This window comes from Toxotes jaculatrix, chromosome 1 (assembly GCF_017976425.1).
Source record: "Toxotes jaculatrix isolate fToxJac2 chromosome 1, fToxJac2.pri, whole genome shotgun sequence".
Taxonomy (NCBI): domain Eukaryota; kingdom Metazoa; phylum Chordata; class Actinopteri; family Toxotidae; genus Toxotes; species Toxotes jaculatrix.
In genome coordinates this window covers 6,448,226-6,471,261 of record NC_054394.1, presented here as the reverse complement: position 1 = coordinate 6,471,261, position 23,036 = coordinate 6,448,226, and the positions used below count along the sequence as shown (strand labels likewise).

General features: G+C 41.5%; 1 protein-coding gene across 2 annotated transcripts; it reads left to right on the top strand.

Moving 5' to 3' along the window:
• The first annotated feature begins 1,775 nt into the window (after positions 1 to 1,775).
• eprs1 (glutamyl-prolyl-tRNA synthetase 1) lies at positions 1,776 to 21,721 on the top strand. 2 transcript variants are annotated; one of them, XM_041035322.1, is made up of 35 exons: positions 1,776 to 1,905; positions 3,727 to 3,811; positions 4,002 to 4,101; positions 4,187 to 4,343; positions 4,472 to 4,608; positions 4,767 to 4,861; positions 4,976 to 5,102; positions 5,261 to 5,453; positions 5,569 to 5,740; positions 5,880 to 6,113; positions 6,226 to 6,310; positions 6,605 to 6,664; positions 9,563 to 9,673; positions 11,028 to 11,164; positions 11,266 to 11,473; positions 11,624 to 11,736; positions 11,892 to 12,009; positions 12,406 to 12,579; positions 12,682 to 12,849; positions 13,115 to 13,330; positions 14,217 to 14,459; positions 14,572 to 14,802; positions 14,885 to 15,156; positions 17,165 to 17,216; positions 17,470 to 17,679; positions 17,825 to 17,897; positions 18,064 to 18,143; positions 18,269 to 18,370; positions 18,618 to 18,773; positions 18,901 to 19,098; positions 19,345 to 19,518; positions 19,762 to 19,922; positions 20,242 to 20,320; positions 20,405 to 20,469; positions 20,859 to 21,721. In XM_041035322.1, the coding sequence occupies exons 1-35, from the start codon at positions 1,863 to 1,865 to the stop codon at positions 21,007 to 21,009; spliced, it is 4,980 nt and encodes a 1,659-aa protein (XP_040891256.1). In that variant the 5' UTR covers positions 1,776 to 1,862; the 3' UTR covers positions 21,010 to 21,721. The 2 variants fall into 2 exon arrangements, with proteins under 2 accessions (XP_040891256.1, XP_040891264.1); XM_041035330.1 differs by lacking the exon at positions 13,115 to 13,330.
• Positions 21,722 to 23,036: the final 1,315 nt, after the last annotated feature.

Here is a 23,036-nt window from a genome sequence, read left to right as displayed (position 1 = left end):
GCGTTATGTGAGATACAAGCAGAGAGCAATTAATCGGTTTAATAAACAAAGGCTGGTAACACAAGCATTGTCATTTAAATCCACAGAGTTTCAACTGAATCTTATTATTATTGTTGTTGTTGTTGTTGTTGTTGCTGTTGTCATATTTTGTCTTTATTTTATTTTTAAGAAGAAGAATAGAAGAATTATACATTATTCAGAAACTTACAATTGTTGCTGTCATTATGTGATTAATATTTTAATATTTATGTACTCTGCCGTCTAACTTTGGACTATGAAGCTTAAGTATAAGTAAGTATCTGAAGAAGGTTTCATTCACTTCTCCTCCTCTTCCACTTCGTATCCAGAAGGTAACAACTTCCATTTTTTTTTTTTTTCTTTTTGTTATTGTTGTTGTTGAGGTTTTTGTATTTGTGTTTAGGCTTTTGCGTTTGTGATGTGGCCAGTGGTGGTTCTACATTGAATTACTCCCTGGGAGAGTAATGTCATCATACGAAATCTGCCCCCTATTGAGTGATGGATACTGATGACAGCAAGGCCAGTGAGCCGTTCCTGAGACATGGTTGACCTCAGGTACGACTTGATCCACTTTAGCTTTGAAAAGCTCCTCTCTGCTTTAGTGTTTTTATTATCCATTTCACACAATTCAGAAAAACCAAACTGCAGGAATTATGGGCCTGTATTTATAATATGAATGAAATGTGTGTTCTTTGGAAGAAAGTCGAGGTGACCTTAGCCCACTAATTCCATTAGAGTATTTTGCTCTATACAGTGGATTCACCCTCCCTGTCCGTTCCATTTGGGAGAGACCCAGAGGTGAAATGTGCCCCCCTCCCCTTTCCCTTCCTCACACAGATTCTGAGCACGGCACCTTCTCAGCAAGCAGGGGGCGCTAATTAGCCAATTCCCCACACAGTAATATGACAGATAATAGAAAACCACTTAGCGGCACAGATGATTTTTTTTTTTTTTTCACGTGGTTGTGCCGCCCTCATGTGGTGCCTCCTCGGGCGGGTGCCCGGTTGGCCCGTGCCAAAAACTGCCACTGTAAAGAGAGAACACTATGTTGAGGGTTAGCGGAATAAAGAAAATTGTAAATCGAAGAGGCTCCATTTGTGAACTATGACTCTTTGGAGGACTGTTTCCTGCTGGTGTCCTGCAAAATCTAGCTCAACAGCTGCAATCTGGGATCCTTTCCTAAGAGCAGTTTGCTGCTCTGCTCTTAGACTTGTAAATTATGTGTTTTAATGTTGTTGGTCTAAGCTTTTATTATATCTATATTATTATGTCTTAAAATATATATTGATATGCCATAATCATTTTGTTATATAAATCAGATCATTTAAATTTAACTAAACTGCTGTAGGGAGTCAAGGCACTTCACCTTTTCTATTATTATTATTATAAAGTGCAGAAAAATAGGAAGTGTGCATGCAATTCAAGTACAAGAAACAATGTGCAAAAAATAGCATATTTACAATCTGAAGAAAAACGGTTAATTTTTATCCTTTTTTCCTGTTTTGCTTGTGAGCTGCCTAACAAGTAAATTTCCCTGCTGTGGGATCAATAAAGTCTTATCTTATCTTATCTTATCTTATTTTATCTAATCTAATCTAATCTAATCTAATCTAATCTATAAAGGCATGATGCTACAATCACTTCCTGAGATTATATAAAAACTGGTTCATATACAATCACACTCCTGGACAGTAGGGGCAGTATTACACCTCCAAGTTGTTGATTATCCGTCATCGTAACCGAAGAAGTCTCCGGCGTGGAAAGTAGTCTTCTCTGTAGATTCAGCTGGGTCTCTCCATCACAGAAAAGGCTTCTCTACCTGTCTGAAAGAAGAGTTTCACAGTATGGCGTTAAACCTAACCATCAACACAAGCAATCCGCCTCTAGGTGAGTTGCAGAATAAAGAAATTCTTCAGTGAGTCGCGTGTTTGCGTGCAGCCACAGAGTGACAGTTGGCTAGCTGGTGGCTCCTACGTGTCACCGTAACAAATGAGACAAACTCAGCTGGAAAATATTCCAGTTTAATGTTTATTTATGCATATCCACATGTGGATGTCTGCCTCCCAAAACTTAAGACACTGAAACAGTAATTGGAATCGCTTGGTTATTTTGCGGCAGGCATAAAATAATAATAATAATGATAACAGAGGTTTTATTTTCTAATAATATTGTTAAGTTCTATGGGAAAAAAGACAAATTGTAGAGCTGGTGCGGGAAACTCAGATATTATTGTGATTTACGAAATAGCTATTTAATTACTTTTGCAAAATAGCAACGCTTGTAACTTGACCTATACTGAAATAGTTGGTCCATATAAGTTCAAATGGGTTACCTAACGTCTGCCTTGTGTAGATAGCTAACGAGCTAATGCTAGTTAGCATGCCTTCGTGGCAGTCACAAAACAACATGTGGACAGTTCGTTACAATTTCCTTCTAATAATAGCAGCTACCACACACAATGCTCGTCCACTTTAAACTTTCCCTGCGAGAGTCGTATAACATCGGTTCATTGTGTGCAAAAAGTCTGTATGAACTTGCAAATAATCATGGTCAAATCATAGACTTAAGGGGCATACCGCTATCGTTACTATCACGTTAGCTAACCCTGGTTAGCTCAACTCTGTTTAGGTTTAGACTTATACAAAGTTACATTATCCTAAAATATATGTGTAACCGGACATGTGTTTTTCATATGTGAGAACTCATTGTGTCATGTTCAGTGAAGTGTGGACAAGGTTTTCTACTAAGACGAGACTATCTAATGACTGGGTTTGACAGTGACTAAACAGCGCCATTGTGAATCGCCGGTGGATTCAGCTGGCTGATGCAAGCCTCCTGAAACGTGGTGTGTTGGATGCAGACTTCATATTTTTTTGCACACGAATGTTTCGGTTCCTTTTATTCAGCACCAGCACTTTTCCTGGCAAGTGTAGGCTTCCTTAGTCGGTGGTAGGTGTGGTGATTACAAACCCAGGTTTTCTCTGCAGAGAACAATCTTTCGAAAGTAAAAGTAAAACCATCTCTGCAGCTCCTCCAGATTATTCAGGTGCAAGCTAAAAGGAGATTCTGTGATTAGATGAATTTGAACTCTTATCTAAATTCTCAGCATTGATCTGCATTACGTAAAAATCATAGACATTGGAGCTGGACTACACCAATAAACAGTCTGTTTTGTGTACAGTGTTATAATTTTGTATTTAATTTGTAAAATAAAATTCTTAATCGAATTTTGACATCCTGGGGAATTGTCTGTGCAGAAACAACCCTGATGCTAAAATTTAGCCATATTCCTGTTACCTATAATAATATGAAGTCAGTACAAGAGTTTTTAAAGAAACACTTTGGAGTGCTGGCATGTCTTAGGCAAGCAATACTACTAATTGCTGAGTGCACAGCTGTTGAGACAGGTTGAGATAAAGATAGCAGGTTGAGCACAGTAAAATGAAACACTGCAGTGTGCATGCTTTGCATCGCAGGACCAGTTCAGCTGGTTCTCAGATGAAAATGTCTAGGTTGTGCTCTGATGAACCCTTTCAGATAAAAGGCAAAGCATTTTCATGAGTCTAAATCATGTCCAGTTGCCCATGACTTAACACTTTTAGATTCTCTAATCAAAGTTGACTGAAGCTGGTTTAGGCTGTTCAGCCATGTTTACCCAGAATCACAACATGCACTGACAAACACTGTATTTCCTCCTTTGTCCTGCAGGGGCTCTTCTGGCAGCGGAGCATGTGAAGGGCAGTGTGCAGGTATCAGTGGAGGAAGGCAAAGACACCCGCCTTCACGTCTCCGAGTATGTGACACACTTATTTTATTAAATTTAAGTGATCTAACTAAGCTCCAACATGCCACGTAGAACCAAAGAAGTAAATGAGACTATGCAGAAAATGTGTGTATGTTTATATTGTTAGACGGTGTGTAACTTATTACTTAACTTTTTTATTAATGATGTAACTCATCTGTGTTCTCTGTCTCTTCCTCAGTGCTGTCCAGTTCAGTGATTCCAACTCTATCAGTCGGTACTTAGCTCGGGTGGCTCCTGCTCTTGGACTCTATGGAGCTAACATGATGGAGCAGACTGAGGTTTGTACGTTTGTGTGTATTTGAGATATTTTTTAACAGTTTTGGGTTCTTGCTTCTCATTTGAGATGCTGTCTCTTATCTGCAGGTCGACCACTGGTTGGAGTTCAGTGCTCGGCGCCTGTGTGGTCAGCCTGGTTTTGCCGTAGCACTGGGTGAACTGGACATGGCCCTTTCCCTGCGGACCTTCCTGGTTGGACGTGCTCTCACCCTGGCTGATCTCTCTGTCTGGGCTGCCCTCAAAGGTCAGTACCATCCAGGAACGTACCAGTATGGATCTCTACTCGTTTTGCTCTCTGTCTGTCTCTGTGTGGAAATTATGCAGTTAAATGTGTGAAATGCAGCACTAAAGGTTCTGGTTGTTTCTCTGCAGGTCACGAGGGATGGCCAAGCCAGGGCAAGTCCTTCACCCACATCAATCGCTGGTTCTCTTTCCTGAGCTCACAGGTTCCCTTCACTGCTGTGGGCAACATGTACGCCAGTAAAAAAGCCCCAATGAACAAATCCAATGTAAGTGTAATTTCAGCCATTCATAAGTGGTTTTAACAATTTTTTTTTTACAACATGTGGAGAAAAAGAATGTTTGTGATTTCAAGATTAAAACATTAAGATTAAGATTAGGAGATAAATGCTCTTTCTCTTTATTCCTGACTGACTGTGTTCGACAGTCGAACGAGAAGAAGCAGGATGTTGGAAAGTTTGTGGAGTTGCCAGGAGCTGAGATGGGCAAGGTGGTGGTTCGATTCCCTCCTGAGGCCAGTGGGTAAGGCTTGGTCTGGAGTTTAGGCGACGCTCAGATTATAAACAATCATTAGATCCATAATTGCGCATTAGGAGTTTGGTCCCTTTCTTTACAGAGAGTTTTCTCTGTGCCTAGATACCTGCACATTGGCCATGCCAAGGCTGCTCTGCTCAACCAGCACTACCAGGTTACATTTAAAGGGAAGCTCATCATGCGCTTTGACGACACCAACCCTGAGAAGGAAAAGGAGGACTTTGAGAAGGTGAGACATTCAAGGTCTCAGAGCAAATGAAAAAATAGAACTGTGATAATTGTGAATTATTTCCAAGCAATCCCAAAACAGTGTTGTTGTTTTTTTATCATTATTCAGATGAAAACATGGCAACAAAAATGAGTTTGTTATTATTATTTTTACATCAGGTGATTCTGGAAGATGTTGCCATGCTTCAGATTCACCCAGACCAGTTCACCTACACCAGCGACCATTTTCCCACCATCATGCGATTTGCTGAACAGCTGCTTGCAGAGGGCAAGGCCTATATCGACGACACCCCTCCTGAGCAGATGAAGCAGGAGAGGGAGCAGCGCATTGAGTCCAAATGCAGAAATAACAGTACGGCTCGGGCCACGTGCCATGACTACCGGTCACAGTGAATCTTGAAGCTACGACATGGAAGTTTCTGAACTGTCTGAAGCGATAATCTGCACCTTCTCTCTGTCTTCTGTAGCGGTGGAGCAGAACTTGAAGATGTGGTCGGAGATGAAAGCAGGAACAGAGCACGGTCAGACCTGCTGCATGAGGGCCAAGATTGACATGAAGTCCAACAACGGCTGTATGAGAGACCCCACCCTCTACCGCTGCAAGAACGCTATGCACCCCCGCACCGGAAGCACCTACAAGTACTTGACTTATTAGTATTAATGATTTGTAAGAACAACAATTTGTGCTTTAGCATTTGTAGTATTTGCATCCACTATTGGAATATTAAAATGTTGTTAAGATATTAATTGACGAAACGGTCCACGTCTTTTCCTCCAGAGCCTACCCAACATACGACTTTGCCTGCCCCATCGTGGACAGCTTGGAGGGTGTGACCCATGCTCTTAGGACCACTGAGTACCACGACCGTGACGAGCAGTTCTACTGGATAATCGATGCCCTGCGCCTCAGGAAACCCTACATCTGGGAGTATGCCAGACTCAACCTCAATAACACAGTGCTGTCCAAGAGGAAGCTCACCTGGTTCGTCGACCAGGGATACGTCGATGGATGGTAGGTTTAGATAACTTCCACCGGTGTTTCTTCACTTCCTCTTTTCACTTTACTTTTTTTTGCCCTTTCCACCTCCATGTTCTCTTTTGACTCTGTCTCACCTCACCCCCAGGGATGACCCTCGCTTCCCCACAGTCAGAGGAGTCCTGAGGAGAGGCATGACCGTGGAGGGTCTGAAACAGTTCATAGCAGCACAGGTACATCTGTCAGCCAAATTAGCTGAATAAGAATAAACAGGATTACTTGAGCCTGATAACAGCATGTTCTTGTTTACATTATTAAATATCGAAAATTATGTCATGTCCTTTAGAGGCATTGAGTATATTAAGATGAAGAATCTTTCAACCAACAGGATGCTATAATCTTTGCTAACAGGAAGTCACACAGCCAGTGTTGTGACAAAACTGTATCCTTAATGTAATGTCCAGGGAATACAAAGGATTAAAAAAAAAAAGTATCATCTTGCTTTTCTTTTATCCTCCTCTTTTAAGGGAGGATCAAGGTCAGTGGTGAACATGGAGTGGGACAAGATCTGGGCCTTCAATAAAAAGGTAAATTTTTTCCCCCTTGTCATTTTGCACCTAGGTCTGATTGTCTGAACCAAGCGATTAAAAAGGATTTTGATATAGAATTTGGTTCTTTCTTTCTTTCTTTTTTTTTTTTTTAACTGAAGCTTGTTTGGCTTTGCTGCAGCTGTACAAATAAATGAAAATATTCAGGTCCTTTAGAGCACTCCTACCAATATTCATCTTAACAGAGAGGTATAAAGACACTAGTGTGATGGCTGATTTCTTAATTACACAAATAAAATGATGAAATTATTTTTTTGCCCCATTTGTAAACAAGTAAATGACTTGACCTCAGCCTATATTGGAGCTTAAACTCTCCGTACAACAGTGTAGGCAGGTGTCAAAGTCTACATGAAAGACCTATATAGCTATTTTAGCAAGGTAAGAGCCCATTGTAAAACCTAGTATGGAAGAGTGTTCATAAGGTAAGGGCAGAGTCCTTTCATGTACCACAACAGTATGATACAAGGCTTCAAGGCTGAAGCCTGTGACTGACAGAGGTTCAGAGAATTGTCCGTGGGTTCACCGCTGGCATGGCTTCTCTCTGCTTTGCTGTTCTCATTCTGTTTAACGCTTTCATTTGACACCTCTCTCCCTGACCCTGATTAACCCACCGTTACCATCCATATCATCCCCAGTAACACTGAAAACCTTGAAAACCAAGCCAGCTGCTTCATGTCATATCCCGCAGTTGTTTGTATCTGTGTTTTGTTGTTCCCCATTTTCATCTGTCTGGACATCAGTGTCGCTTCCTCTGTGTGGTTTTCTTCGCTGGCACTTGCTGCTTCATCCCTGAGTCAGTTAGAAGGTGTGAAGTTGATGAGTGAGATCCAGACCTCAGGTTACTTATCACGACAGACTAGTCTTACTTGAGTTTTAAATTGATGGGACTGAATACAGACTCTTAGGGTTTTCCAGAATCTCATGATAATGATAACATTTGGTTTGAGGTTGAGATTTAGAACTAACAGCTGCTTCTGTTTTTGCAAAGGGCTCCATGTGCATGTCCGACTAACCCGCTCCTCCCTGCCCTCTTCAGACAGTTTCATGCCCCCAAACTTCTTTCATGTCAACTTGACAGTATTGACAGTGTTACTGCAGCAGTAGATGAGGAGAATGTTTTTTTTTTCCTTTTGGATGGTCCATATTTAGGCAGTACCTCTGAATTAAATGATTAAACAATAACCATGATTTCCACAACAGTTTGTTAATTTATTGATAGATCACCTGTGAGTCATTGATTGACCAATGTAAACTTGGACAAAATAGATGTGTGTCAATGTTTTTAAACTTCAAGGGAAGTACAACCCCTTTACTTTAAGGGCATTTTCTCAGCCCACACTGAAATGATAAGAGTAAAAAGCAAAAAAAAGAGTATGAGAGACAAACAAGAACAGGAAGGTGTAATGGTGAGGGAAAGCTACTGTGAACAGTCCATTCTATGTAAATGTGTCTCTACCTTTATCCTCTCTCTCTCTATCCTCCCTCCTTATATCTGACATTAAACAGCATCTCACTCTTCTGTTTCCAAGCTGCCAATTAGCTGTCTGAAGGTACTCCTCCTCCACCTCCTCCTCCTCTTACTCGACTTCACCCACTCCCTCTGTGCTTTCATCTCATTGGCTGGTTTACCTGAACATCCACCTGTAGCCTTCACTATTTTACCAGCCAAACAGATGATCAGAGAATATATAGTATATGTTTTGATAGGGTATCCAAATAATGTTCTGTCACGAGTTGTGTAGTGGTCAGACACATGTCCTTTGAATCTCTAAACTAGTTATTTTGGGTTAGATTCTCTACAACTGAATTGGCCTCCCGTGTAAATGCTCACCTTGTGTCATAGCCCAAGAATTGGTAATATCATAAAATGATGGATCAATGTTGCTCTCTTGCACACCATGTTTTTATTTTATTTATTTTTTTAACCAATTTGTTGCTTCCATCACTTGCTATTCTCCTCCTCACTTACTTTCAGAGATCATGGATTTGAAGAGAAATCTTTGGTTTTCTATGGTCATAATTACGTGGACCTGACTTTTGGGAAAAGTCTTTAACAACACTAAATTCATTTCCCTCACAAAAGGCTTGAAAAATCCTTAAAAATTCTTAAATTTCATGTGCAGAGATCATCCGTATTTTTTCTTGCCAGCTGTAGACATTGATATTAGTTATAACTGTCCTGGCCATTTGGAGACAGTTGCTAGGAAGGTCATCGACTCATAACGGACAGGTGTGGACAGAGTGGACAGGATGCTCTACCCTGAAGCCCACAGGGCTGAAGGAATTTTGAAATTCAGCATCTCTAAACAAACGGGTTACATCAACTTTAAAATCTAGTTAAAGACAGACAGTCCCAGGACATTCATACCCAGTGTGAAATCCCCCTCCTTCACCTCTTCCTCTCCATCTCTTCCCTTCCCTTCATCCTTAGACTCCATTGCAGCTTTTTGATTGAGCAGCTGAGAGGTTTGTTCCTCATTTATTGACTTTAGTCTGTTCTGCAAATCACTCAGCTACCATTCAGACTCCTACACACTCAAGCTGGCTGGTAAAGTAGTGAAAGAGGCTGGTGGCTGAATACGCAGCTGAATAAAAGCTTCTTTCACTGACCTGCATACAGTCACGATTCACTCATGAAATCAGCTTTTCTTTCTGCACTCGTCTTTGTTGTTGAGAGTCTGACTTCCTTCGTTTGACATTTACCAAATCCAGGTATTTTTGTGTTTTGAACTAAGCTGTATCATTTTCTGCTTTGTCCTTTCATTACTCAGCATTTTGTATGTGCAGATTGTCATGAAGCACTAGTCTTCTTTCACTGACCTGTTTGCATTTGTGTCTGTTTGTCTGTCTATGTGCGTGTGTGTGTGTATATGTAAGGTTATTGATCCAGTTGCTCCCAGATACACCGCTCTGTCCTCCTCCTATGTGGTTCCTGTTTCTGTCCCAGAGGCTACAGAGGAGATGAAGGAAGTGGCCAAACACCCTAAGGTCAGAGGTTTCTGTCTCTCTCTCTCTCTCTCTCTCTCTCTCTCTCTCTCTCTCTCTCTCTCTCTCTCTCTCTCTCTCTCTCTCTCTCTCTCTCTCTTGTGATTTTTTGTTGCTTAGAGCTTAGTGAAATTATATTCACTCCTCTTAAATAGCCATACAAATTTTTTTGCATGTTTAAGCAAAACAGCTACAATGTGCTTACACCTTCTGTTATGATACAATCCCTGCCTTTCTCGCCTCAGTGCCATTTTCTTCTCAGTTGTACTCTGGCTCAACCTGTTTCGCTGCAGTCCACTGTGGATGATGACCACAGTACATACCTTCATGCATATTATACTTGTTACTAGTTGAAACTGTTTTCTTTTTCTTTTGTCCACACGACAGAGTTGTAATTTAAATCAAACTCGAGGAGGTGTTGTTGTGTTTAAACAGCATCACAGTAAATCACTAGACATAATTTTGTTTAGACAAAACAACTCCAAGAAACTCCAGCTCTTACTGCAAGTCCTCCAAACAGCCCTGATCATTCAGTGAGGGTGCACGTGACTACGAGGAAGGGAGCATATCTGTTCTGTCGTGTAGCTAAAACTGTCCTTATATCAAATTAGACCGTTCAGTACAAGTAACTATCAAATAATGAACTATGAACTACTTTATTTTCATGTTTGATTGTTATTTTTATTTCTTGTAGAGTTTCCAAACATCTCAGCTTGTGAACTTAATCCTATATGGCAACTAAAGTGAGAGCCTCTGTGGGCAGAGCTTCTCTTCAGCACAGAAATGCATCCCTAGCCAGAGTTCACTGCTCACACCTGTTAACACTATCAAATTCTGAAATTAAGTAACTATAATGAAAACCAGTGTGGACGTGTGCTTTATAATGATGCATCAGCTATGTTGACCGGGTGTAGAGTATCTGAAAGTTTATTTTGATAGTGTACTAAAATGAATTTAAACCTTTTAAATGAAGTCCCAGGAGGTTATGAAAAACGCATTTAAAATTTTCAGCACATAGTTTGAAATAAAGTAATTTGTAAGCACAAATTATTTACTTGGATAATTGTGTAAAATCATTGTTATGGCCCTTTGAGCTGCACACAGCCCTTAGAGTCTTGTAGGGTACCAGGGAAATGGGGTATGTCCTTGTTCTCCTTCCAGGAAGAAGCTGTGTGAAGTGGTGTGTGTATATCAACTCATGATTTTCAATAGAGTCAATTCATTCAGTGATTGTTATTTATAAACAACTCTGTTCTGTAGTGTTGGACACTGAGCTCTTTATCGTAATTTCTCATTGGTGCCACAGTTCTCTCTTTGTGCACATGCTAGTGCTGAAGTCATTTCTGTGCCCATACAGAACGCAGAAGTGGGCATGAAGGAGGTTTGGTACGGACCTCGAGTTCTGATTGAAGGAGCGGATGCAGAAACTTTCTCAGAGGGCGAGGTGGTCACCTTCATCAACTGGGGCAACCTCATCATCACCAAGATCAACAAGTACGTGTAATCATTTCTGCACATCAGTTAGCACAACAGCACATAATGGTAATGATACGTTTTCCCACTTACGCATGTCCTCACCCTTTCTCACCTCTCAGAGGGGCTGACGGTAAGGTCGTGTCAATGGAGGCTCGTCTGAACCTGGACAACAAGGACTACAAGAAGACAACAAAGATCACATGGCTCACCGAAACAAACAGTGCCCCCCTCCTGCCCACTATCTGCATCAACTATCAGCCTCTGATCTCCAAAGCTGTCATCACCAAGGACGACGATTTCAAAGATTACATTAACAAAAACAGCAAGGTCTGTTCTGTAATGTGTGCTCTCAACCTTATCTTACTGTGTGTCTTACATGTGTCTGTGCATACAGTGCATTTGCTGTGGTCATTTATATATATGTGTGTGTGTGTATATATATGTTTTGGGGTTTTTTTTTGACTCACATACTTTCAGTTGGAGGAGAAGATGCTCGGAGATCCCTGTCTGAAGAACCTGAAGAAAGGTGACATCATCCAGCTCCAGAGACGAGGCTTCTACATCTGCGACCAGCCCTACGAGCCAGTCAGGTGAAGGAAAAGACCTGTTTGTTAGTTTGAACCACCCCAGTTCTCAGACATCATTAAATACATACCTGAATCTGCTCACTACTATCACAACTTTCTGCTGTTTAACTGCTTTGACTGTCCTTCTGTCTGTGTCTAACTGTGGTTAACATCTGTAGTCCTCACAGCTGTAAGGAGAGCCCCTGTGTCCTGCTCTACATTCCTGATGGTCACACCAAGGAGATGCCAACTGCTGGATCCAAGGACAAGAGCAAGAGCCAGGCCTCCAGCAACACAGTGAGCGCTTTTGAAGAAAAACATTCAAATGGTTTTTAATAACATACCGGTAGTCTGTATCTTTAATTTTGTCTTTTAAGTCAGATCTGTTATCAGCGTGAAAGGCAAATTAAATTACACAACATTAGCACATTAGTGTTCAGTTTGTTCAGCTATAACCCAGAGCTCTGCCCTTTACCTCAAGTCAGCTTGTTAATTTTTTATGCACAAGTGCACCCTGATCTTTTGTTTCTTAGCATTCACTAGTTAATGGGGGTAGCATTACAAATCTAATATGTAGTCTTAGTCTTTGAGCCCAGATAGAGAGACACAGGTAGAGCCAGAGTCTTCAGTCACACAGCACTAAGATGAGGCTCCTGTTCATTTCTTGCTGTTCTTCTTTACTTCTTGTTTTAGCCTGCCACCCCTACCAAGGCTGCCTCAACCTCTGCCCCAGCACCTGCCTCAACGTCAGCTGGTGACCTGTTCTCTAGCATTGTAGCTCAGGGTGAAGCTGTTCGTCAGCTAAAGACCGCCAAAGCCCCTAAAGACGAAGTGGACAAGGCTGTTCAGCAGCTGCTTTCTCTAAAGGTACATCAGCTGTAACTAAAAGAAATGAACTGTAAGTAAAGACACTTATTAATTATTAAAACAATTTGCCATATCATTCTTTGTTTCTCTCTTTCTCTGCAGGCTCAGTTTAAGGAGCAGACGGGTATGGACTACAAGCCAGGCATGACTCCTCCCACCTCTGCTCCAGCCCCGCCCACATCATCAACAGACTCCACCTCCTGTCCATTCACCCGCGTTGCCCAACAGGGTGAGCTGGTCAGGAAACTGAAGGCAGAGCAGGCACCTAAGGTACCTGAACATTTGTCCAATCTCTAATCATGTTTACGACCCTTTGACCAATCACCGTGTGTGTCCCCATGTATTTGTCCGATCATCACTCATGTCCCCCAGTCATTTGTCCATTCATTGAGATCGAGCTGAGTGAGTTGTCCAGTCATTTCTCGTGTCCTCATGCGCTTGTCGAGTACATTCTCATGTCCCCATGCAATTTGCATGCCAGTCAAGTTTGTCCTTAACCACCTGCAACAATAAGTTGGTTTGTTGATGGTACTAGGACCAGATTGATGTAGCAGTGAAGCAGCTCCTCGCTCTAAAGGCCGAGTTTAAAAAGCTGACTGGTCAAGAGTACAAACCAGGGATGGCCCCGCCCACCGCCGCTTCCCCTGCTTCTTCCCCTGCGACCAACTCTTCCTCTTCTTCGGACCTCTATGAGCGTGTTGCACAACAGGGGGAGGTCGTGAGGAAACTGAAGTCTGAGAAAGCCCCCAAGGTATCCAGATGCAATGTATCAGACAGTAGAAAACAGTGCTTATTAAAGGCCAAAGAGTATTTGTGATGCCTCAAATAACTATCAGGTATCACTGATGACTAGTAGCTCAATATCTATACAAACACCTTATAAAAATACTCGTCCACTGCCCATTTCTCGGTTTAACAAGACCCTAATAACAGATTAGTCCACTCCTCCACTGTGCAGTGGGATAACAGTGGGCTTCAGTGTGATGACTGACTGCTAGACTACAGAGAAAACTGCAGCATTGCAAGTAGCTAGAGCTGAAATGTTTAGGTCGTTAATAAATTACTTACCATAAAATTTATCTGCAACTAATTGATTGAGTAATTTAGCACGCAAAAATGCTTATATACTCTTTTTCCAGCTTCCCTAATATGAGTGATTTGCTGCCTTTCTTTGCCTTCACATGAGTGTAAATTGAATAACTTTTTTCAATTGGTCAGACAAAACAAGACATTTGAAGACATCATCTTGGGCTGTGGGACACTGTGATGCACATTTTCCACTATTTTTTCACTTTTTATAGTCCCCCTGATGTGATATAAGATGTGTTGGAATAAAAATTTAGAGTAGCTTAACTTAAACATTTATAACATATGAACATTAAAAAATGCACCCCATCCCCATAAATACTAAGAACTTGTGGCTGGAAACAATAATTGGTACGGGGCATCAAAAGTTAGTCTAACCCCCTTTTAAAAAGTAACTGGTTCAACACCAATGATGATGAAAATTAAGGTAGGCATACAAGCCTTATATGCTTAGTTTATGCTTATTGTATGTGCACTGTAACAACATTAACCATTACAAGATTATAAAAACTGACATGAACTGAGTGACATTATCCTTCTTGTTTCCCCAGGACCAGATTGATGCAGCAGTGAAACAGCTACTTGCCCTGAAGGCAGAGTATAAACAGGTCACAGGCCAAGAGTACAAGCCTGGAGCTGCCCCAGTTCAGAAAGCCCCTGCTCCTGCTCCTGCTCCTGCCCCTGCCCCAGTCCAGAACAGCCCCAGCCCTGCCCCTGCTGCCACCGGGCTCTATGAGAAGGTAGCTGAACAGGGAGAAGTGGTCAGGAAGCTGAAAGCTGGAAAAGCTCCCAAGGTGGGACTTTAGTGTTTAACCTACTTTGAGATGTTTTATAGCTTTGAATATTCCTGCATTTGTTCACTTCTGCTTTGACTAAATGGTTTTCCTCTTGCTGGCGGTTCATCAGGATCAGGTCGATGCTGCAGTGAAGCAGCTGTTGGCTCTGAAGGCAGAGTACAAACAGCAGACCGGACAGGATTACAAACCAGGATTGCAAGCCCCAGCTAACCCTGCCCACACCCAGTCCAGCTCCCCCTCAACCCAGACCAGTTCTTCTCCACAGGCCCAGGAGCTGTTCTCACAGGTGGCCCAACAGGGAGACCTGGTGAGAAAGTTAAAGTCTGAGAAGGCCCCCAAGGTAAGGAACCAATCACAGGTTGGAATAAAATTCAGCTTGTAATATAGAGGTGGAGTAAAAAATAACTGTCCTGCCATTTCAGAATCAGGTAGATGAAGCCGTGAAGACTCTACTGGAACTGAAGAACAAATACAAGACGCTTACTGGAGAGGACTACAAACCAGTGGCTGCTACTGGAGCAACTGGTGGAGAGGACAAAAACCGCAAGGAGAAGGAGAACAAATCTGAGAAACAGGGAGGAGGAGGAGCAGGAGGAGGCAAGAAGGGTAAAGGAGACAAGGCCGGTCAGGGCAAGGAATCCTCAGGAGGAGCAGGAGGCTCAGGAGAGGGTCAAGGATCCAAGAAACAGACACGGTGAGAGACTCAAAAAAGTGAGAAAGGTGAAGATGTAGACCCAGACATTCTTTAGAGCCAAATGTAAAGATGTTGGGTAAAATGTAATCCTTATCACAATAAATATGAAGACTATCATTGTAAAAAATATTGAGGAACAAAGTATTATTTCACTTTTTGCATCTGAAGTCAACTTGCAACTTCTCTCTGTCTTACAGTCTCTGTAAGTGCAGATGTAACCTCTCACATAATGATTTCTAAACCTGTTCACACTTTCACTGTGGTCACAGACCGGTGATCACATTTCTTTCCCATCCCTTGTGCCGAACAAGGCCCAGTGAGCTGAATGAAAAGCACAGACAGTTACAGTTGGTTGTCCTGGATGTGGTTTGGCTTTTATTTGACTTGCAGAGTCAGACTGTCTGAGCCAATAAAAAGTCTTCGTGCTGAACTGTCTTGATGAGCTCATTATAGGTAGGTGAATAAGATGCCTCCTCTGCAGGATGCTTTGTTTTGGGTTGAGATTTTGAATTGTTACCACAAAACACTTAACGTACAGTAGCTGGCAGCGGACAGATAGTTTTAGTCAAACATTATGATGCCACAAGTAGAATATTTTAGCCTTTAAATAAACACTGGAGCGCTGTGGAGACAGAGGCACATACTTGGATTGGTTACTTGGACAATGAAGATGGATCATCTGTCAGCACAACTCTGCTGCTGTGGCTTTATGACTGAAAAGGGTTTTTGTAATGGGATTTGGTGAGTCTAAATGGTTGGTGTGGTGTGGTTTTCATCTGCTTGATCACTGCCTGTTGTCTGCTGTCAGCCTTGTGGATAAAATATGATTGCTGGCTCTGGTCGTTCTGGACTACTAATCATGTATATTCATATTTTTAGACATACTAGCGGCATGGCTCTAGATATGGCAGCATTGGTCCCATAGGCCCCTCACTTTGATTGAGACTGGAATATCAATTACTACTGGACAAACTGTGACACTGTGCACAGACATGTATGGTCCCCAGAAGATGAATCCTATGGACTTTCTCCTTGACAACATGAGGTTTACAGTTTTGGCTTTCAGTGAAATGTCCTGAGTATTATTGGATGGATTGTTATGAAATTTGGCACAGATATTCATGGTGTTCAAAGGATCAATCCTAATGACATTGGTGATCAGGTGACTCTTGCTATAGCGCCACCAGCGGGTCGACATTTCTTTGGTTTATGATCAAATACCCACAAACCATGGACATTCTCATCAGTCTCATCAGTGCTTTGTTTTTAGAGCTACTTAGCAAATGTTAGCATGCTAACATGCTAAACTAAGACAGTGAACACACTAAGCATTATATCTGCTTAGCACTAGCATGTTAGCATCATCACGACAAGAATGTAACTTGCTTTTCTGCATTTAGTAAATGCAGTTTGGCACAGCAGCACCCATGAAGCTTTGATTTTCCTGCTGAAGGCGAAAAATCTTTTTAGATGTAAAGGTATTTGTTTGATTCAAGATGCAAAAAGTACAGAAAATACCTTTTGTTCCTCAGATCAAAACTAAAAATCGTGGTAATAATGAGGATTATAAATGAGACCTTATGGTGCAGCTCTGTCCCAGTGTTTTTTCAGTTAGCAGCAGAGAACTGGTTTGATGGCTTTGCATGGCTGGTTATGCTGGGAATGGCTGTGTCTGTATTGTTTCAGTGCACTCAGGAGTAATGATTACTGAACCTGCACCTGTAGACTAGACTAACTGACCAGGCATGATTTGACATTTGGGTGTTTGTGTTGTTGTCTTTTCCCAGGTCATCATATCTGGGATCTGAAATAAAATCTGAAATAAAATCTCAAGTTTTTAAAACAAGAGATGCTCATAAACAGCTTAACATGCATTTAGACTTGAAGTTTTATGTGTGTGTGTGTGTGTGTGTGTGTGTGTGTGTGTGTGTGTGTGTGTGTATTAGAGTGTTTTGGAAATGACCCCTTCATTTTTACATTTTAACTAACCTAGCTGTCCTCTTATCAGGTTGGGCTTGGAGGCTAAGAAAGAAGAGAACCTGGCTGACTGGTACTCCCAGGTGAGCTGAATAAACACAGGTCCCACTTTCTACTTCCAGAAAATAATAATGTTATTAATATTATTATTATTAATAATAACAATAATAATACATTTCCCTTAAGTTGTATTTATGTAGTATTATTTTAATTGTCTTATTTTTATCTCATGGCACTCTGCACTTTTGTTGTAAAGCACTTTGTGATCTTTATTTATATAGCACTTTTCACAGATAAAGTTTACTTACTTACTGTACTGTCGCTGTTGCCCTCCAGGTCATTACTAAAGCGGAGATGATTGAGTATTATGATGTTAGTGGCTGCTATGTGCTGCGGCCCTGGGCCTTTTCCATCTGGGAGTCCATTAAAGACTTCTTTGACCGGGAAATTAAAAAGCTCGGTGTGGAGAACTGCTACTTCCCCATGTTCGTCTCTCAGGCCGCCCTCGAGAAAGAAAAGTCCCACATTGAAGACTTTGCTCCAGAGGTAAGATTAAGACTAAGGAAAGTAAAAAAAAAAAACAATAAAATTAGCACTGTACCTTTTTTACTGAAACAAAATAATATTGATTACAGCACAGTAGGACTGTACAGTGTTAATAATCCATTAATGATGTTGTCGTCTTTGTCAGGTTGCCTGGGTAACCCGGTCAGGAAAAACAGAGCTGGCAGAGCCCATTGCTGTCAGACCCACCAGTGAGACAGGTCTGAACCATAGATCTTTAGTGGACTCTGACTTTCAGATGCAGATACACACACACTGCACATATACAGTATCTTAATCAGTTGTAAAGCATTGATATTGTGTGTAATGAAACTGTTTCTCGGTCATGTTTGGTATGAACTTGGGGTCTGTCTTTGTTCACCTCAGTGATGTACCCGGCCTATGCTAAATGGGTCCAGTCCCACAGAGACCTGCCAATCAAACTCAACCAGTGGTGTAATGTTGTGGTCAGTGTCCTTTTATAATCATATCACACATCTACACCCTTTAGATCCAATCTCATATTTACATTATCCATACATCTTACTTTTCTCTCTGCTTTCTGTTCTTCCTGCCCCACTCCTCTCTTTAGAGGTGGGAGTTCAAACACCCCCAGCCCTTCCTGAGGACAAGAGAGTTCCTGTGGCAGGAGGGACATACAGCATTTGCCACAAAAGAGGAGGCAGCTGAGGAGGTAACAGACCTGTGAACCCTGACCTTGACGTATTAGCGCTCAGATGCAGTGATAAAAATGTTGTAGTGTAATACAGGAATTACGTTCACGGTATTAAAGATAGTTTTTTTTGTTTGTTTTACTACACTGCATTGTACCAAACAGTAAGGTTTTGTGTGTGTTTGTGTTTGTGTTTGTGTGTGTGTGTGTGTGTGTGTGTGTGTTTGTGTTTGTGTTTGTGTGTGTGTGTGTCTGCGCACGCATATAGGTGCTTCAGATCCTGGATCTGTACGCCAGGGTGTATGAAGAGCTGATGGCGATCCCCGTGGTGAAGGGGAGGAAGACAGAGAAAGAGAAGTTTGCAGGAGGAGATTACACCACTACTGTGGAGGCATTCATCTCCGCCAGCGGCCGAGCCATTCAGGTACATTGGTGCCATGGATTCATTCAGTCATTTCCCTCATCCAGTTACACCGAGGCCAGCAGAATCGTACTGCTTAAAGAAAGACAAAAAGTCATCTCACCACTGTCCTTTCCTTATGCCTCCTCAGGGTGCTACATCCCACCATCTTGGCCAGAACTTCTCCAAGATGTTTGAGATTGTGTTTGAGGATCCGAAGAAGCCGGGCGAGAAGCAGCTGGCTTTCCAGAACTCCTGGGGAATCACAACCAGGACCATAGGTGTCCTCACCATGGTCCATGGAGACAACATGGGGCTTGTACTGCCACCCAGGGTCGCCTGCCTGCAGGTAGAATCACAAACACACATACATGGAAATGCAGTAGATACGCTTGATGGGAAACATTTTTTTTAACTCACTGGTGTGTACAAGACATCTGCTTCATTCATCCTATTCTTATGTTTTTATGAATCAAAAGAATAGATGAAGAACAAACCCGTGTCAAAGTAAACCACCAATCAATGATGAACTCTGATACATACAGAGAAAATATAGCAAATTCTAGATAGTTAAAACTTGTATTTTCTTTCCCAGGTTGTCATCATCCCATGTGGACTCACCGCCTCCCTGCCAGAGGAGGAGAAGGAGGCACTATTGGCCCTGTGCTCTAAATACCTGAGCAGGCTGCAGGGTGCTGGCATCAGGGTGAAGTCTGACCTCCGAGATAACTATTCCCCAGGATGGAAGTTCAACCACTGGGAGCTCAAGGTCATTAAAAACAGCAGAATTTATAGTTTAACTTGATGTATGGGATATAATGGAAACATCGTTAAAAAGAGCTCAACCTGAAGACCTACAGTAAAAACAAGCAATACCAAACAACAGTAAACAGAGGGGGATAAAAGTCATTGATCACACTGGAACAGATGCTTACATAAAAACACTTAAGACAGTAACTTTATCACTGAATCTCTCTCACTTCCTCTGTGTGTGTGTGTGTGTCTTGTCCAGGGAGTTCCTATTCGTCTGGAAGTTGGCCCTAAAGATATGCAGCAGCGTCAGTGCGTCGCAGTGAGGAGAGACTCAGGCGCGAAGGTGACAGTTCCAGAGGGAGAGGTGGAGAAGAGGCTGGTCGACATGTTGGAGGACATCCAGAACAGCCTGTTCAAGAAGTAAGATACAGCACTACACACAAGGTCAGACTTCCACTGTATATGTGGCTGACACTGGACTTCGGTTACAGTGACTGTTGATAAGCCAGTCAAAGACAACTCACTGTAGTACAGCATGAGTTGTTGTTGTAAGAAGAATTATTGAAAGGATTTTACTTGTAAATTTGGGGATGGAAGTGTTGCTGAGTGTTGCCAACCAGCCGAGGGGAACATCATGTTAGAAAATATGCACAGACTGAGAGATTTAGCTGCAAATGAAAAAAAAACAACAAAATGCAAAAGGATAGATTGAAGTGTGTTATGTGTGTGTGTTTGTCAGAGCCTCAGATGACCTGAAGAGTCACATGGTGGCTGCAGACACAATGGAACAGTTCCAGAAAGAGCTGGACCAGGGCAAGGTGAGAAACATAACCCATACTCTGTGCAATTCATTTCACCGTCTGTCCTCACCAGAGTAAGTGATTGTTTGTCTTGCTTAATAGATTGTCCAGATCCCATTCTGTGGAGAAATCAAGTGCGAGGATTGGATCAAGAAAACCACTGCCAAGTATGTCTTAACGTCTCAGTGTCTGACATGACAGTCAGTGCCTTGCTCTACCATTTGAGGGAGCAAAAGGCACATGTGATGCAGAGTATCCCTCAAATATACAGTGTGTGTATATATATGTCAAATTACTGAGTCACATGCACTTGCTGAAGGGAAAAAAACAACGTTCTGACCATTTTTCTGTGCTGCGGTATCACTTTCAAATTTTTGTATTCAGTATTTTCAGTCAGGGTTATTTGTAAAACACTTATCAAAATTTGTCTTTTTCATTTCAGATTTTGGGAAAATACAAAATGTGATTAAATGATTATCTCTGCCCTGTTTCACCACGTTTTGCACTAAGTGCTAATAAAAGTCATTTAAGATTTTTCTTCTCTTGTTCTTTTCAGGGACCAGGACCTGGAGCCTGGAGCTCCATCCATGGGAGCTAAGAGCCTGTGTATCCCCTTCTCTCCACTGAAGACGCTGCAGCCTGGTCAGTCATGTGTTGGCTGTAAGCAGCCTGCACAGTACTACACCCTGTTTGGACGCAGCTACTAAAAACCTGTTCTGATCTTAAAAGGGGGATGAACACCGTAGTTGAAAAGGGCTTTCCTACCCTCTACATTTCTTTGTGATGTCCTGTGGGTGTCTAGGTCAATCAGTAGGGGCATGGAGGTGACTCGACTGTGGGATTTACAATGGGAATGTCTCTGTTTTTTTCTTTTTTTTTTTTTTTTTAATTTTTTTTAACATGTTAACATTGTTATAATACATCGAAAAGGAAGTGGAGGTTAAAGAAAACGTTAACTCTTAGAATTCCATTATAAGAGAAAACAGCTGTAGTGCTGTTTCTCACCTACTCTCTACAGACCACATCAGAAGAACACTCGCTTTCCACAAGTGGTTTGTTTGATGGAAATTACCAACAGAAACCAGACATATAACACATCTTTGCTTTCAGGCAAGTTTGTCTACATGTAACATGTCATCTTTTGGAGTCCTAAATGTGACTAATGAAATAGTGAAAGCTTCTGATGGATTTTGGAAACCTCTATTATTATTATTATTATTATTATTATTATTATTATTATTATTATTGGGTTTTTTTCCCCATAACTGCCTGCTTAAAATTTCAGATTTCACATTCTTTCTAGTATAATATTTATGTCAGCATTGATGAATTGAGTGGGTTAGGCCTTTAAAAACTTGGTAAAGCAAACAAACAAAAAAAAAAAAATCAAAGTACCAACAGGTGAAAAAAAATTCCAGAGAAATCTATTGTCAACTTCTGTCTGGGGAAAAGTACTCTCTCTGTCAACAGTCCCATCACCCACAACCAGACTGTCTCAGGAACTCTGCAGGTACTCAGGCTTGTTGTCAGGGTGTTATTCTCTCAGCTCTCTCAGCCCTCCTTGATTTGTATGGCTGGTCATGACTGGTTACTATATGTTGCTCATGGTTCACCCTTAATGCAAATCCTTCAAATCCACCAGACCCAAGTGATGTACAGCTGTGATGAACTGTGTCTGTGGTTAATATGCAGTAATGTAGCCTTCTGTTTCTTCTCTCCCATGAAAGAACTCTACAATTTGTCTATAATAATAAACAAATTTCCATGGCAAACTGTTGTGTGTGTGTTTTGTCGTCCTGGGTAAAGATGGGTGAACCCTCTTTTATCCCAGTCATCCCTGCCCCGCAGAGCTCATCACTGATTGTGTTTGGCTAATATATTGGAACACGGTGAAACATAAAAATGAAAACATCGGAATATAAAATTAAAGCTTACAATGTACATGTGTTAATGGATTGAAGTAGTTTATACTGTTAATGTATACATGCACTGTGCCATCAAACTATCATACCTTACAGTAGCATTAAATTGCACTGAACGATATAAGCTTCACAAAATTATGAATTAGCACAAGATTTTGCATGCATTTAATTGTGTAGGTGTACCTAATAAACTGGTAACTGTATATGTAGTGAGATGTGTAATGCATTTAGCAGCAAGCTTCCTCGGTTACATAATACTAAGCCTTGTCTGGAAAACAGATAAAAAAGACACTTCCTGTCCTTGTTTTCAAAATACAACGAAGTGGACTTCATAAAAAAAATCCTGGACCTGGTTAGACAGCCAAACGACTGGCACCAGGTCAGGATCAGATATGTTAAGGCTAATTTTAGCCTCTTGGCACTCTCCTTATATTTGAGCTTCTTAGGCAATGCCAGCAACTATCCAGACAACTTAGAAAGCTCCACGCTGAACACCCATGCATTTGCATACATTCTGAGTACTCAAGAATTTTTGATCCCTCAAAACAGAGCCTTTTTATAAGAGTCTTTGAAATGGATAAGTCTGAAGACACCTGAGGAAAGAGAGGGAATGTGTTAGAATACGACAGCCCCAGCAGGCTCAGAGGCTCAGGTGACCTGAAAATGATGCCAGAACACTGAAGTGTCAAAATATCTGCCTTTACTAGAGTCATTACTGTGTGAGTGATTATGTTGTTCAGTTCATATTTGTTTCTATATGGATCTTAAAGGGCTCATGACATGTAATCCAATGAATATCTAACATGATCACA